Source organism: Gastrolobium bilobum, unplaced genomic scaffold (genome assembly GCF_033153095.1).
Source record: "Gastrolobium bilobum isolate Gb01-03AN ecotype WA unplaced genomic scaffold, APGP_CSIRO_Gbil_v1 utg1963, whole genome shotgun sequence".
NCBI classification, from domain to species: domain Eukaryota; kingdom Viridiplantae; phylum Streptophyta; class Magnoliopsida; order Fabales; family Fabaceae; genus Gastrolobium; species Gastrolobium bilobum.
The window spans coordinates 174,035-192,037 of NW_026896527.1; the positions used below are offsets into that span (position 1 = coordinate 174,035).

The 18,003-nt window shown below is 34.3% G+C and overlaps 2 protein-coding genes across 4 annotated transcripts; one reads left to right on the top strand and one right to left on the bottom strand.

Moving 5' to 3' along the window:
* Nucleotides 1-7,012: 7,012 nt before the first annotated feature.
* On the top strand, nucleotides 7,013-9,587 carry LOC133300268 (receptor like protein kinase S.2-like). The gene has a single exon (XM_061499785.1). It carries the CDS (start codon nucleotides 7,088-7,090, stop codon nucleotides 9,578-9,580), a length of 2,493 nt encoding a protein of 830 aa, XP_061355769.1. The 5' UTR covers nucleotides 7,013-7,087; the 3' UTR covers nucleotides 9,581-9,587.
* Nucleotides 9,588-9,813: 226 nt separating this feature from the next.
* LOC133300267 (probable calcium-binding protein CML22) lies at nucleotides 9,814-11,585 on the bottom strand. Of its 3 annotated transcripts, none has more exons than XM_061499784.1 (5): nucleotides 11,342-11,585; nucleotides 10,833-11,043; nucleotides 10,543-10,742; nucleotides 10,359-10,443; nucleotides 9,814-10,142 (listed from the first exon to the last, which is right to left on the bottom strand). In XM_061499784.1, the coding sequence occupies exons 2-5, from the start codon at nucleotides 11,026-11,028 to the stop codon at nucleotides 10,051-10,053; spliced, it is 573 nt and encodes a 190-aa protein (XP_061355768.1). In that variant the 5' UTR covers nucleotides 11,029-11,043; nucleotides 11,342-11,585; the 3' UTR covers nucleotides 9,814-10,050. The 3 variants fall into 3 exon arrangements, with proteins under 3 accessions (XP_061355768.1, XP_061355766.1, XP_061355767.1); XM_061499782.1 differs by having other exon boundaries at nucleotides 10,269-10,443; XM_061499783.1 differs by having other exon boundaries at nucleotides 10,269-10,443; nucleotides 11,338-11,585.
* Nucleotides 11,586-18,003: the final 6,418 nt, after the last annotated feature.

The following is an 18,003-nucleotide window of genomic DNA, read 5'->3' on the forward strand; positions in this document are numbered from 1 at the left end:
TTGGTAATTGAGCATTATAGTTTAACATTGGAGCCCATATATTGATCGGAACATATTTGATTTCAATTTATTTTGATGCCCGCGTTGCAATTGTGACTAAAAATTGAATTTGAACCTGGTTACATTGGTTTTCAGTTTCTATATGCATGATTGCGTTGAGCTGTTAGAAACTAATACAGTTAGCTGATTGTGACTCTTATTAGATAAGGTTACTTTACATTATCTTAAGCGCAATTAGTTAGTTGGGGTTCCAATTTTAAAATTCTTGTTTATATGTATGTGGGGGTATCACTGATTTGCGGTGTTGGCCTAAATTCAACCTAACAGTTGCACAATTTTGTCAGTATAGACTTTAGGGGAAATTGATTTTATTAATAAAGTAGAACTTTTGTCCTTAAGCCCAATACCTGCGCCGAAACAGATATCCCTTTTATTAAAAAAAATAATTGCTTTTGCTCATCCTTCCATATACACCTAAAGTGATTGATATATATAAAAATCCACGTTCAGATAGAAATTAAGTGAACTCGATATAATTCAAAGTCAAATTCAAATTTTGTCATACGTATACATACTAGAGAAAATAATGAAAAAAAAGTTTTAAAGATATACTTTCTTAAACTGTATTTTTTAGAAGCTACTCTTTCTAGTTTATAAAAAAGAAAAACTTTTCATTTTAGCTTTTGGGATAGGATATTGTGACAACCAAATAATGTTACTACCACATCTTAACCGTTGATTTCCGCCAATCAACGTGTAACACCATCCCTTGTATGCATCCAACAGAGTTGTTTGCTAAGTGGAATTAGAGTTTTTGACGTCATTACTTTGATACTGAAAAATTATTTTGATGTTGCTAATTAAAACTTATAATTGAAGTCGAGTCACTTACAAAAATCAGAGTGCACTTTCAAAATTTCTTAACTTGCTGAAAATATTATTTTCCTAGCAGACGTTGCTGTCTTGAAAAATTCATATAAAATAAAGTTCAACGATCCACAAAAAATATTCTTTGTAATATAGAAAGAGCACGTCTGGGGCTTCGTGTGTATATAAAATAATAGTAAATCGGAGGTCGTTTGCCCCTCGAAACGTAACTCGCAAAATGCTCGCAAAACTGTTTATAAATCCGCACTTAATAAAATTTTCAAAAAATATTTTCACAAACGTTTTCAGAATTTTTCCAAGATACGAACTGAACGTAAAAGTCATAAAATAGTAGCTAAAACATAGGTTCAACAGTAATCCAAACTTCTCAAAATAATACAGTCATCCATCAAATAAAACAGTAACAGCAGCAAGTTCAAACAGCAGCAATTACAGCAAATATCCATATAATCACGTCCTCAAATGCTTTTGCGTCTTCCTGCAATTTTATAAAAATTGCAGCCCCAAAGGGGTGAGAAAAATTCCAGTAGTGTGATAACAAAATCAATAATGCAACAGTACTAACTAGATACAAAACTACAAAGCAGTCACATCATCAAGTTAAATCCGACAGATACTAAACATTATCATATTGCGTATATAACGCCAAAAATACTAATCAAGATGCGTATATAACGCCAAAAGTCTACGTTTACAGCACCGTCGTGTCCGTACTCACAAGTACAGTGGAGATCCCATAGTGGCTCCTCAAGAGGGTTCCATCTGCAACCTAAGCGGACTGAAGCCAAGTGTCTCATACCCTGGTACCCAAGGGATGCCTACATGATGCGTGCTCAAACGTATGCATACTTTTTAAAAGTGTTTTCAGATACCAATATAGAAATTATGCATGTATGCTATGTCATGGATCACACACAACATACAGTTAAAAATTATGAATGCGCATGCGTGACTAGATAGTCATCAAGATACATATATCTCATGGGGTCTAATATCAAGATGCTGAATCAGAATTAATTCTCAAAACAAATACCCAGCATTTAAACCATGAGCAAAATCATATATATAAGAATTCCAAACCGAAACACAAGAGAGCAACGTTCATAACTCTTGCTCTAGCTAGCAGTCACAGAAGGTAATGTCACCAGACACTTACCTCACTCGTCACAATTAATTTACCAGGCAGCAGCTAAAATGATCCAAAGTCTCACAAAATATGCGCACCTATATATACAAGTGCAATCCAATCAGAATACGTTCTAAGCTATTCCTTATACATTACCAACGAGTTTCCAAGCTTAAGGGTTCATGTACCCATTCGGCCACCATGGCTATTTTTCCAAAAATATTCTGACTTTAATTTAAGCTTTACCAATGTTAAACAGCGAGGATTTCTAATGTTCCCAACCATGGCAGAATCGGTTTTGGCATAAAAATTACTCAAGACTTTATTCATAATATTCCTACTTCTCTACTCATAAAGTGCGCAAAAAGAGAGCTTATTATCATGTTGTCTATATAATTTAAATGGAGTTTAGTACACAATAAGGCTGCACCAAAATAGAATCGGTTTAATCATACAAGGGCCCATGATGTTTATTCGAAATCTTAGCTTAACAAAACCATAGGTGAGGGAAAGACAAGTCTAACCTCATGCTGTATTTTTAATTTAAGAAGGGCCTAGTTCAAAACAGAATGAGTTTTACCTAAACAAAACATTAAAGATAGATTATTCCAAAACTCAACTACTTCATTCATGGTGCGCTACAAGGGGGGTCTAGACATATTGTCCATATCATATAGTATCATAAAACTTTAGAGACATACCAAGACATCATCAAACAGCCCCACCATTTAATTTTAAGATCATTTCCAAATTTACTAGTTATGCTTTTAAACTATAACCCCAATGATGTAACAAGGCAGAATCAAAAAGGGATAAACTAAAAGAAAGCTATTTCTTAGGCATGCTTCACGACCTGGACATAAGATGAAGAAGAGGTTCTACATTTGTGCTTACCTCTCTTGCAGCACACAAGGAAAATCGAACAGAACAAAGAGCAATACTTTCGCTTTCTAGGCTCCACGGACACCACAACTTCAGCCCTCCAAACCGTGGTTGTGCGCACCAAGGGAGAAAGGAAATTTCTCGAAATCCTATGTACAAGGGAACGTTTCCATCAACTAAGCGTGGTAGATGAAAACAATGGAGATGAGGAATTTCTATACCTTCTTGTGTGGAGAACCTCGGCTGGATAGAGGAGGAATGGAAGGAATTCTTCAATTGTGGTTGCTCACCAAGGTTCACGGTTTCAAGGAGGAGGGAATAAGAGTGTTATACGATTTTTGGTGGTTTTTCCTTGGTCTCCTCTCAAGGTCGCGTACGCTCAAAGAGGTTGGAAGAATGAAGATGCAATTTTTCTCTTTTCTCTTGCTACACCTACAACTCACAGCTAGGGGAATTAAAGAAGAAGGGTTGTTAAATTTTCAGCTGATGTATCTCACAGTCTAGCGCCTAAATAAGGAGAATGGAGGAATAGGACATCTTGGTTGTTGAGACAAAGACACAAGTGCAGAATTCTTTTTGGTCCTAATGGTTGCATGGCTGATAAAAGGTTGTTTAAACTTGTGTCCATAACAAGGAGTCAGATTTCTTATTACTCAAACTATGCGCATGACTAGGTTCAAGGGATAGAGGGTTGTCATGTTAAGATGCAAGACCAATAGAATGACATGCAATTGGATTTCTCTCCCCTTATTAGTTGCATTGGAAGGCAATGAGGCTGACTTGTAAGTCCTCAAAAGCAAACAAAGGTCAGAATTTTACACACCCTAGGCGCACAAGTGGCTGAATGATAAGATGAGGCTGCCATGTGTTAATCACTACCCAATCCAAGGCTACCTTGTGAAGATTCTAAGATAAGGCAATTATAAGAAGATTGGGTTGAACCTCATTTGCTCCCTAAACCCCTTAGGGCCGTGGGCCAACCCTAGAACTTGGGTCCAAAACTCTACAATTCCTTTGTTGTTTTATGACCAGCCCATTAGTTTATAAGTTTCCATGTCCTTTATCTTTCATAAGTCATTAAATACCTATTACAATTAAATGGTTTATATATTTATAATACAAGTTCCACACGCCTAATAGGTACTCATCTATTATTGTAATTAAATTAATTCTCTACTCGATATTAATTCCTCTCTAACAGCTATATAATTCGAAGACCAAGCATGTATTGTACCTAACTCGAATTTAACATGAATATCCATAATCCTCATAGCAATATATATATATATTTCCTAATTACGTGGGATGTTACACAACGGTTATCATTTTTCAAATCAAACTCATTAATTAATTATTAATTCGCAATGAATGATAACCGTTGATTGACGGAAATCAACAGTTAAGATGTGGTAGTAACATTGGTAGTAACATTATTTGGTTGTCACAATATCCTATTCCTTATCTTTTTGCTTTTTTGTTTTTGAAAAATCTGCTTAATTATAAAAAAATGTAATCATGTTAAAACGGATTATTGAGTAAAACAAAACAAAACAAAATAAAAATAACTTCTATATTTTTAGTAAACCAAAATTAAAAGTAAAAATTAACTTTTCTATTTTAAGTCATTCTATTTTTATAAAAATGAATTTATATTAAAATTATTTTAAAAATCATTATTTCTTTCATATGACAGTGAAGGTCTTGAAAGTCCACACAAATGGACCCAATTGAAATTGCATTTTTAGACACAAAATCCAGTCACTCTGTGACAAAATACTACATTATAATAGTGAAGCAGCCCAACTGACACCAATCCAAACATTAAAGATTATAATTATGATATCATAAGGGAGGTTTAGTTACTCAACTCACCCATATCCTAACCAACAACCAGTAAGAGAATAATAACAATATTTAAAATAAAATAAAATAAAAAATATCAGATGATCACATTTGACTTCTTGCAAATGCTCCCCACTCCCCAACCCCCATTCTATTGGTTTTCAATGGGAAACTTGTATGTGGGTTACATCCACAAGTTATTGGATTCCAACTCTTCTCTTATTTATTGCTTTGATGGGGAATTCGAAATTTTTAAATATAGAAAAAGTTTGTGACTCAAGTGCATTGTTAACTCCCTTTACAAGGGGTATATATATATATATATTTTTTTTTGGTACACAAGGGGTATATTTAATAATGGGAGAAAATGAAAAATCACAACAGGTGATGTCACATTTCAATCCCAAAGAATCTCAAGACAAATTTATAAATCTTTTACACTTATATAATTTTAGGGTCCATGTTTTCTTATGTTGCATGAAAACATGAGATAACAAAAGTAGAGACAAATTACATGTGGGTCCCACATTTTATATTAGAAAAGAAAAAAATAATTAATTAGCACGGAAAACGAATTAGTGTAGGAAAACTTGTTGCTCTCCTATTGCATAAGAGTATGATTTCCCATAATTTTAACTTGGTTTATATCTAACCGATGTGAAACTTTATCACTGTTACACTTGAATATTTCCAACAAAATCAAGCCATACAATTAAAATCTCCAACCAATCACACACATCACCGAAACTTGAAACTTAAAACTTAAAGTAATCTTCATACAACCAGATTTTTTCAGCAACAATTTTGGTAAAGAATATTACGCAAGTGATAAAGGGTGGATTTTCTAACGCAACAATGTCTCCGATTTTCAAAAGTTGGTTGGTGTGGTTTGGTCCATTCTTTTGGGAATGTTTTACATTGATTAGCGGAGTTCACCTAAAGCAAACCTAATAGTTGCGCAATTTTGTCTGTTTTGAAGAACACTTTTGTCCTTAAGCCCAAGAAGCCCAATACCATCTATATAAAAATGCTTTTGCACGTCACTTAATGTATACGCTGTTGTATGCAAAAAGGGTTTACTTTTTAATTCATTTAACAAAATAAATTTTTATACCGTCATTTAATTATATTTTATTAGTTAAATTTTTTAAATTTTTTTTTAATAATATAAATTATCTATCGTAACTGTAGAATTTTATCAATAATGATAGTTTTTATAACAAAATTGAACATCAATGTAGGAAATCTCCTTTATAATAATATAAATATAATACACAAAAGCTCATAATTGACTGATAACATAAAATATTTTACATTAAATATAAATTTATAAATAATTTTAATTAGAAATTAAGTGATTTCTATATAATTCAAAATTTATGAACTATTTTTTTTTTTAATACAAAAAAGTTTAAGTAAGGTTAGACATCGGTATCCCACTAGGGTCAGGGCAGACCCCCAACCTCTTTAAGAATTTCTGGGAGGGATTACATATCACCTACCAACAAAGTCCTCACATCGGCCAGCAGAGTTGAACCCACGCCCTTGAGGGGTATGGACCAAACCCTTAGTCAACCGTGCCCACCTTTGTTGGCTATGACCTATTTTTTTAACAAATGAAAGTTAAGAATATGAGAAAAGTATTTTTTCGGTCACAGGAAATAAAGTTATCTCCAGCGAGCTCAAAACGACGTCATTTTAAGATTATAAAATTAAAATTTTATAATGATAAAGACTAATATAACCCTATAATATATTAGAATTACAAAAACATCTTTATTTTTGTTTCAAAACTATGTCCTTTTGAACTCAATGGAGATAACTTATCTCCGTTTACAAAAATACAATATATATACAAAATATGTGCATAGCGTATGACAGACAGTGACATCCATTTATATACAGCTAAAAGGTAGATTAGTCTTCCACCTAAAAAAAAAGGTAGATTAATCTTCCCTTTTATTGTTCTTTCCTTATCACGTTTTGTCACGAAAAGCCTCTTACTTTATTGTTTCATATTAATGTCGAAGTGTGAAATCATTAATTGAATTTTTCTAGATGTTCAAGAAACAATTTACGAATTTCAACCCAAAAAAAAAAGAAGAGAAAAATGCATATAAGAAATATTGACGTCGTCTTAGAGGTAGGTTCCAATTCGGCAGATAGTTGCACACAATTCACTATGCAAAACTAAACGCGTTGAAAAACAACACCACCACCACAAGAAGAAATAACAATAATGTCATCATCAAATACCAAAGAACCTCATTAATAACTTCTTTAATACCATTTGCATATCCATGTTCAAATTGCTTGCTTTCTCACAAAGCAATCCCCAAAACCATAGCCATGCAGCTCAATCGCCTCTGTATTGTTTTACCATCAAATTCTGGTGAAATGGAGCAACCTGAAATGGGTTCACAACAATCCTTTCAATCTGCAAAGAAACAAATTAAGGTCAAACAGTGTCATAGAGTTTGTGGGGTGCAAGTTCTTGCATTGCTTCGCAGTTCTTTGAGCAGGTTATATGAGTCAAGGTGCTGGAGAACTTGCCAACATAGAGTGCAGAAAGAAAAGAAGAACTCTGATGTGTTTCATGACATGGATGGTGTGCAAGTTTCTCTCAAGATTGGTAGGGAGAATCCAAGGATATTCAGCTATGCAGAGCTTTTCATAGGGTCCAATGGTTTCAGAGAAGATCAAGTTCTTGGGAGTGGAGGATTTGGCAAAGTGTACAAGGCTGTTTTACCAAGTGATGGAACTGTGGTTGCTGTGAAATGCTGCTTAGCAGAGAAAGGGAAACAATTTGAGAAGAGTTTTGCAGCAGAGTTAACAGCTGTAGCAGATCTTCGTCACAAGAACCTTGTCAGGTTGAGGGGTTGGTGTGTTCATGATGATCAGTTACACCTTGTTTATGACTACATGCCGAACCTCAGCCTCGACCGCATACTCTTTCGCCGGCTGGAGAACTTGAAGGCTGAGCCTCTTGATTGGGGACAAAGAGTGACAATTGTCAAAGGTTTGGCAGCTGCATTGTATTATCTCCATGAACAATTAGAAACTCAAATCATTCACAGGGATGTCAAAACTAGCAATGTGATGCTTGATTCCCATTACAATGCTCGGTTGGGTGACTTTGGCATGGCAAGGTGGCTAGAACATGAGCTTGAGTTTAAGAATAGGAAAACATCAACCAGAATTGATTATTTCCGGTTGGGAGATACATCAAAAATTGGTGGTACAATTGGGTATCTTCCACCTGAAAACTTGCAGAAACCAAGCAACGCTACCTCCAAATCTGATGTTTTCAGCTTTGGGATAGTTGTGCTAGAGGTGGTATCTGGAAGGAGAGCAATAGATCTCACACACCCAGATGATCAAATCATTCTGCTTGATTGGATCAGAAGGCTTTCTGATGAAGGGAAGCTTCTGGAGGCAGCCGATACTCGGCTACCGGATAGATCCTACAAGCTTTCTGAGATGCAGCATCTCATTCACATAGGCCTACTTTGTACACTCCATGAACCACAATTAAGGCCAACCATGAAATGGATTGTGGAAGCACTTTCTGATCTTTCTTTCAAACTTCCAAAACTCCCTTCATTTCTCTCCCACCCTTTATACATCTCTTTGTCTTCCCCATCTGAGACTAGTCCCAGCAGCACAAGTGGCACTAGCTATGCCACAGAGAATGCTAGCATAATCACCAACTATACTTCATCCAACTATGTAACAGCCATAGGGGAAACTATGTATGTAACTGCTGAACACAAAAACAGTGAAATCATCTCTTCAAAGAGCATGCATCACCAGCCACAATTTCCTGTGGTTGAAACTCCAAGGGAAATATCATTCAAGGAGATTGTTTCTGCTACAGATAACTTTTCAGAGTCAAGAAGGGTGGCAGAGCTAGACTTTGGGACTGCTTATCATGGCATCCTTGATGATAGTTGCCATGTTTTGGTGAAACGCTTGGGGATGAAGACTTGCCCTGCATTGCGTGATAGATTTTCCAATGAACTCCGGAATCTAGGAAGGCTTCGCCATAGGAATTTGGTGCAACTTCGTGGATGGTGCACTGAGCAAGGAGAGATGCTTGTTGTTTACGATTACTCAACAAGTAGAATTCTCAGTCAACAACTCCTCCATCATAACAATAGTAAAATTGGGTGTTCTGTCCTACAATGGCATCACAGATACAACATAGTGAAAGCACTTGCCTCTGCAGTTCTCTATCTTCATGAGGAATGGGAGGAACAAGTGATTCACAGAAACATTACCTCCTCAGCTGTCATTCTTGAACCAGATATGAACCCAAGACTCAGCTGTTTTGCTCTAGCTGAATTTTTGTCAAGGAATGAGCAGGGTCATCACACAATCACTGACACAAGCAAATCAGTTCGCGGCATTTTCGGTTACATGTCACCGGAATATGTGGAATCCGGTGAAGCAACCTCTGCGGCTGATGTTTATAGTTTTGGTGTGGTGGTGCTTGAAGTTGTCAGTGGACAGATGGCAGTGGACTTCCGGCAGCCAGAGGTACTTTTGGTGAAGAAGGTTCATGAATTTGAGATGAGAAAAAGACCATTGAAAGAGTTAGCAGACATAAGACTCAATGGAGAGTACAATAACAAAGAGCTGATGAGATTGGTAAGATTAGGAATTGCATGCACCCGTTGTGACCCACAATTAAGACCAAGCATGAGACAAATAGTAAGCATCCTTGATGGCAATGACAAATTACTTATCCAGAGAAACAAGGAAAGTAGGGAAGAATGGAGGCAAAGAAATGCTAGTTCTTTGTCAATGATTAAAAGAATCCAAGCTCTAGGAATACAGTAAGAGGTTACAGAAGACATTGGAGTAACCTTATGGGAACTGAACTTTTTGTAAAATAGAGAATGCACTTTCTTCTTTGTATCTCCATGCTTTATCTATTTTATCTGCTTATTATATTATCTATGCTAGGTTGTTCATAACAGAAGCTTAATGTATCAGTGTATCTTTCAGCTGAAGCAGGACTCAAATTATATATTTCTATTCATACTTCAGTTTTTCTAATTTTCAATGCCACAAGCAAATTGTATAAATTCCTCCAATACAATTTTAAGAAATGAGAACAATCTAGGTTAAACACAGTCAACACAATCTATTCTATTCATACTTCAGTTTTTCTAATTTTCAATGCCACAAGCAAATTGTATAAATTCCTCCAATACAATTTTAAGAAATGAGAACAATCTAGGTTAAACACAGTCAACACAATCTAACTTCAAGCATTCCTCTCTGTGGTATAACTTCCTTTCATGCATCTATCCATCAACATCAATCCCAACCCAATTAATGAAACCAAAGAGGAACTCCCTGAATGTGACCTGTCCATTCTTGTCCCAATCCATTTCTTCTGCAAGGAAGACAAAACCAGCAAGTGCATCATAAAAGGTAACAATTTAAAAATAAGGAAGGGGAAAAGAAGAATGAAACAACAAAGCATGGTATAAAAGAAGCTTTGAAGTGAAGTAAATAATACGAAATCGTTCTTTAGTGATGCGCGCTGGGGATCTTTCCCAAGGGTTAGTCTCATTCATTGTCCTGACCATGTCCTTCTTGTTAAGCTTACCATCACCATTTTTATCAAAAAACAGAAAGGCTTCAACTATGGAATTAAAAACTTCTCCAAGCTGTGCTAACTCTTCCTTTAATAACTGAGACAAAAATATAGTCATTATATAGTGATAGCACAGATTAAGCAAATATACCAATTTCAAAATCAAGAAAGAATAAAATTAAATTTCTGTGCATACATTATCAGAGGATGGAGGTTCTTGTATGATATGGATGAGGCATAGAAGAGCTATAAATTCATTAAACTGTATGCCCTTGCTTCCATCAATATCACAATAATGAAAAAGATCCTCAATGTCCTTTTCTGGAAGATGAAGTTGCAGATGTTCTAAGAACCTTTTTAGTTCACTGGGCTCTATAGATCCAGTAGAGTCCTCATCTGTGAAAGATACAACATAAAGTATGTTAGTTTTCTGTCAAAATTAAAAAAAAAATAAAATAAAATGTTTGGGTTGTCTTTGAAACTTACCATACTGTTCAAACATTCCTCTTAAAGTTTTCAATCTCTCCTTGAACATAGGGAACAGTATAACTATGCTATCAATTGATTTCAATCTGCTTTGTCCAAATTTATGTCTTTTCAATTCAGCTATTTTCCTTTCAAGCTTCCCATCCAAGCTCTTTTTCTTGCTTGGCTTACCAATACCACAAATTATGGCTCCCATTTTATTGGGCAAAGACTTAAGACAAAAAGCAGAAGGTAAGATTAACATTCCATGGAATGAAGTACAAGGAAACACAAACGAATTCAAAAAAACATACGGGGCTAGATCATGTTTAACATTAATCAAGTGTTAATTTTCCACCAGCCACAGAAAATAAATTGTACAGTAATTTCCACTCTTAAATTAAGCAAACTTCAACATTGATCAAGGGTAAAAATGAAAATTTTCAATTTGAAACTGTACAGTAATAATAAGACATGCAAGAATATTAAATAAGATAAATGAATATGACAAGTAAAAGAAACATACTCACAGGTTTCCTGGTGCTTGGCTTATGAACAGAAGGAAACTAATTTTGGGACAACCAAAGGTTCAGAAGGAAGTAGGTTATATATGTGCAAACATTTATGGAAAAGAGAAGCATCTCGAAATTTATAGGGAAAGGAAAAGATGAAAGCTGAAAAAGTTTTAAAAATAAAAATAAAAAAGTACGGTGGATTCCAAAGGGGAGATGCCATGATTGCTTTGAGTGTTAGCCTTTTGAGTCTCTCTCTCCCTTCAAGTATCTACAGAAGTAATTAATGGGGTGTTTGGTCGAGGATAAATTTTTTAAATAGAAATGTAATTACTAGGGAAATGGTTGAAAAATGAGTTTGGTAGGAAAATGTAAAAAAAGTTATTTGGTTGACCGAAATATTACCAGGGAAATTTATTTAAATTTGCAAAATCTATGTTCGGGAGAAATTTCGCACCTGTTTTTTCACTTCCCCAGTTATCTTAAAATACCACATCTCAAGTGGTATTCTGTAACAGTGAATTTCATCCAAAAATCAACACAAAAGTCATTTCCCCATCTATCCCATTTGCCTAGTATTTTTTTGAAAAAACCTGAACCAAACATGGTATTCTCCAATATCCACTTACACTTTCCCATCAATCCCAAAATAATCCTTCAACCAAACACTGGCTAAGGAATATGTTCCATTCACTATACAAACTCCAAATAATGCTTATTCACCATTTTTTTTTTTACAACAAACTAAAGCAAAATAAAAGACCACTTCTCTTTAGCTTATCTACTTTAAAGATTTTAAAGCAAATAAAGGGTATTTGAGTATTGTACTGTAGATGGTTAAATTTTTCAATGATGTTATGCAGTTTCAAACATGTTATTGAAGTAATGGGGGAACTTGTACGTACAAATTCAATCCCACCTTCAAAGGGGACTTTAACTATAATGACCGGGAAAAAAAATGAGAGAAGGATGTCATTTATTAGAATTCATGTATTTTATATAATTGAGTAAGGCGTAATTTGAAATTTCGGGACAATTAATTTTTTTTCTAAACACTTGGGTTTTTTCTAACTATTAGCCTTCTTTAACAAGAAGGGAATTTTCGTCTTTTCACCCTAAACTCCAATTAAATTATTTCCTATTTTTTTAAGGGAAATATAGCTTTGTTGTTGCTGGAAAAAAAAATCTTTTATAGCAACATATAGAAAAATCAAGAAAGCCAGTATAAGCTGATGGATACTGATTATTTGGATCCTACTTTTTTTATGTCTGCTGAAAAAAAATAAAAAAAATCATGTGCAGTTTTTTGCAGAAAAAACTCACCCTTTTTTAATCCTTTTTCACATGAGTCCCCTCCCCTTTTCTCTCCAAAACTTCACCTTCGGCAATTCCCTCCTCCATCATTCCAAATCAAGTTTCCACCATTTCCACTGAATATCTCTCTTTCCTTAGACATCATAGCCACCTTCTGTGATCATTCTGCCGTACTCCCTTTAATTTTTAGCTTGTCTAGCAATTCTTTTGAGCTAGGACAGAATTCTAGACCTATCCAAAAAGTGTTTGCATGCAAAATTAAAGCTAATTTTTGGGTTGAGTAAACAACTTGGAACTTGAACAGTGGGTGTAAAATTCGTTTAGAGCTAAGGAGTGAAAACAAAGGCCAATTTGACCAAGAGTGTTTCTGCATGTAGGAGAGGAGCACGAAATTGTAGGAAAAATCTTATCTTGGAATAACTACTACTAGAGTAAGATTAAGAAACTTTCTGCCCATTTAAAATTTGTCCATGAATCGTGAGTGTATGTCGCTCTGAATTACAATGTTGAATTGGTGTGTTTATTCAATAGGATAATGAATGTATGTGTGCTTCTCCTGTTGATAAATACTTGCATGTGAGTGTTGATAGAGCCCATGAATCAAAGTACAAAATCCTTTTTTCGTATGCTCTAGAAAAATTTGTGTAAGCTATAGAGGTATATTAGAAGTTGTTGGAACAGAAGTGAAGAAAAATGGTTTATCCACGGGCTCTGCAAATTTGTTTAGCTGGACACATGATTTACTCTAGTAAATAAAGCCATTTACTTGATCCCTCTTGATGTGATTTTTTTTGTTTTATTATAATTAAAGGTTATTTTTACATCACAATCATGGAATTGATATAAACTTGATGTTTGAGGTATATATGGATGAGAATGTATGCCTATGTGAAGTTCTACACAGAGTTTTTCCACCATTGTCATACAATGGTTGACATTGCAAGGGAAGCTTTGCGGTGATTGAGCTCAATTCATGTAAAGATTGTTGGGTATGACTCATACTTCGCATGCTAATGAAGGTCTTTGTTGGCGGGGTCAGCAGGAAGACAACTGGGTCTCGCTCCCAAATGAGCGGGCAGGGGCTTAGATGCTTAGATGCCATTGGATTTCCTTGGATGGATAATTGAATGAAATATCATTGTTTGATTATTATATATGCATATTGAGTGAACCATTGGGTGTAGTGACCCTTTAGGACTCTTGGTTTACTGAGATTGTCAAATCTCATCCCATGTTTAGTGGACAATATTTCAAGTACAGTTGAGGATGTTGGTGGAGACTTGGGTAAGAAGCCCACTTAGGGTTTTGGACTTGGATATTTTGGAGTGCATAATGCCTTGATGACTTTGGAGTATATGATGCATATTTGGGTTGTTTATTTTGGAGATTGGACTTAGTGCATGAAATTAATTATGTACATGTAATGATGTATACCATGCCTTGGGTTTTGTTCATGCATTATTTTTGCTAAGTTCAATTGAGTATGAATTCTAGTATTTGTATAAGATTGTAAACGCGATGTAATAGTTATATTTTGTATAGTTGATGTAATTCTAATTGCTCCATTGAGATTTGGTTATGTAATATTGATGTATGAACGATGGAAGGGCTTAGGCCTATTTAGTAGCTTGATGTTTTATGTTGATTATGGATGCTAAATTGGGGAATGTATGTGATGAAAATTATATGAAATGAATTAATGAAAGATGATAAGTAACTTGTGGATAATGACTTGTGTCTTAAGATATGATCATAACATGACTTGTAATGAAGGATGTAAGTGCATCAAAGTTTGTTGGGCCTTTGGATGCCATTCCATGTGAATTAGGTGCAAAATCGAAGAAAGAAAATTAGTTGTAAAAACAAAAGAGGTGCTGCCAATAATTATAGAAAATGTAGTGATTTTGCCTAACTTTGGAGACTCATATCTCCCTCAATTATTGGTCAAATTAAGCGTGTGAGCTCTCATTCTAAAGCTTAAGATGTCCCTTACACTGTCCTAAAATATGAGATCATTGTGTGTTATAGATCATGTCCAGTTTTCTAATAATTGATGATCGCCCTGTTTCACGAATTAAACTACAGCCTCAGTTTTCAAACTTTGAAATTCAATATCTTTCATTTCTTACCCAAATCAGGCTTATGATATGTCAAATTAAATGTCTAGGTTTCTACTAGAACTTATTAAAATTTTAGAGCAATCGCGAAAATAGTGAGGAAACTCGGATGCCCTGTTTGCTTTCTGTTGACAGTTTTGAGTAAATAACTTACAATGAGCATATTTGAAGTTATATAACTCCAAATTAGGCTTATGATATCTCTTTGGAAAGCTTAGAGAGTATAGTTTAACATACTAAAATATAGGATTTTATGGACATGTTGTCCGTTCCCAGTTTTGAAAAAATTGTTAGACGAATCTAGGGAAACCTATGGCGGGGGACTACCACCAATGGGCTAAGCTACTACAACCATAGCAAGTGGGTCTGACACCATGTCACAATCCAAAACTTTAAGGCATTAGGTTCATGGGTCCCTCCACTTATATATATTTCATTTAGCCCATTACCACTAATGTGAGACTCATCACACTCGAATATCTCAATAATCTTCCCCTTAAGTGTAAAATTCACCATTGGTATGCTCCCCCTCAACCGAGTCCCCCAGGGCCAAAGTACTCAACCCACCTCCTAGCCAATCACCAGGCTTGCTCGAGTCCAATCCGGCTCTGATACCACTGTCAGGCGGGTTCAGGGAAAGCCTGTGGCAGGGGACCACCACCAATGGGCTAAGCTAAACCAGCCATATCAAGTGGGTCCGACACTATATCTCAACCCAAAATCTTAATGCTTTGGGATTTGACATGGTGTTGGATCCACTTGCTATGGTTGGAGTAGCTTTGCCCATTGGTGGTGGACCCCCGCCATGGGCTCCCCCTTAACCTGTCTGAAAGTGGTATCAGAGTTGGGTTGGGCTTGGACTAGCCAGGTGTTTGGCTAGAAGGCAGGTTAAGTACTTTGTGCTTGAGTACTGGATTAAGGGGGAGCATCCCACTGTTAAGTTTCACACTTGAGGGGAAGATTGTTGGGTATTCGAGTGTGATGAGTCCCACATTGGTTAATAATGAGCTAAGTGAAGGTGATATAAGTGGAAGGATCCATGAACCCGATGCCTTAAGATTTTGGGTTGAGATGTTATATCGAACCCACTTGGTGTATTTGATCAACTTAGCTTATTGATGGTGATCCCTCGCCACAGGCTTTCCTTGGCCCTGCCTGACAAAAATCGAGGGTAAATCTAATATGGAAATTATAAAATTGTGTAATTAAGCTTTGTTGGTTTATGCGAACCACTTAACAACCCTTGATATATGTTGTATGATGTTAAATAATAGAATTTATGATTCCACAATTGTTTTTGAGTTATAATCACAATTTGGAGTTTTGCTAAATACAGGCATTTTTACAGGTAAACGTTGTTAAAAAGAATTTTTTTATCATATTTTAATTAACTGCTGTGATTATAACTGTTGTGATTATCATACGTGATAATAACATACTAGTCCAATAATGGAGTGTTACATTAATAAAATGAATTAGCATGTTTTATGGAGGATCAATTTTTCATATTTTCCATTTTTATAAGGGTATAATAAAAGCACTTACTAAATGAATCAAAATTAAATATAACTCAACAATGTCCTCAAATGGGTTTAGGGTGAAGAATTTAATTATTGGTGGAATTTAATTATAATATCAACTCACAAATTAGGGAATAAGCTGATTATACACTTTTTTTTTTTTTTTTTTGCTTTTACTCACGTTACAATAAAGTTAAGTTCACATTTTAATTTGTTAGTTAACATTAAATTTTGTTCTTACTTACCAAAAAAATTAGATTCATCCATATTTTAAATAAACATATATAAGGTAAAAAACATTATTTTGCTTTTTGTGTTTTCTTTTAGACGAAGGAAGAAGCATATCTCTTCAAAAAATTCTCTCCTTTTTTACCTTAAAAAGTAAACACTTTTTTAGGTAACTTTCTAAGTAAAAAATCAATCTCCATCGTGGCGGCGCGTGAATAGTGCGCGTGCATTGTTACGTGGCAATTAAACACCAAGAACCATGGATGGAGTAAGCATTAAGCAAGTAGGGGAAACACAACATGCGGCGAAACGCCACGCACGCACAACATATAAGCCACTATTTTGGCAAAATCCAAACAAAGACACATAAGCAACAGAAATAGTTTTTTTTAATAATTTAATCATTTTTAAAATAATAACGTTACCCTTCTACTTTTATATATTAAATAAAAGTATATTTTCTTGATTGTGAAAATCTCTTAATTTATTGCTTTTAAACTTTAAAGAATGATTTCTATAATTTGATTTTTTTTAAAAAAATTAATAATTTAAATACATATTTTTTTAATTAATTGTGTATATTTCTAAATATAATTGTTTAATTCATATTCTTAAAATTCTATTTAAATTATATATCATTATTTTTTTTATTTAAAACAATTTTTAAAATTTAATTTTTATTTGTACATTTGATTTAATTTTAAAATTACCTAACACGATACCTAATTTGGTTATAAGTACGACACTACACATGGATTTTTTACAATAGAATTAAATGGTTTTTATTAAGTATATTAAAATTTTTGGCATTGAGACTATTTTATTAAGTTAGAAAGATCTTATTAGATTACACCTAATATTACGGGTAAGATTCATTATTTAGAATCATACTATAATTTTACTGAAAAGACTATTGTGTTAAAAAGAAAAAAAAAAAGTATAGTGAGAATCTTTAAAACCAATAATTATCATGTTACTCGATTTGAAATTAGTCTGTATTTATATTTCGAAAACTTAGATAATTAAAATCATGGAATAAAAAAAAAAGTTCTTGCGCAAAGAGATAATTAGAGCATATAATAAAACAAATATTTTGATGAATTAATGAAATTTAAACGAGAAAGAGAGTGAGATAGAGAGAGGAGAGGGTATCTCATAAAAAGCGCTAGGTAATAGGTATTGAGGTAGTCTTTGGTTCCTCTAGAAATTATTTTTATTAGGGAAACGTAATTGATATGGAAATGGTTGGAAAGTAAGTTTGGTAGAAAAATGTAAAAAAAGTTATTTGGTTGACCCAAATATTAACAGGAAAATTTATTTAAATATGCAAAATCTATATTCGGGAGAAACTTTGCACCTATTTTTTCACTTTCCCACTTATCTCAAAATACCACATCTCAAGTGGTATTCTGTAACAGTGAATTTCATCCAAAAATCAACACAAAAGTCATTTTCTCATCTGTCCTATTTGCCTGATATTTTTTGAAAAAACCTGAACCAA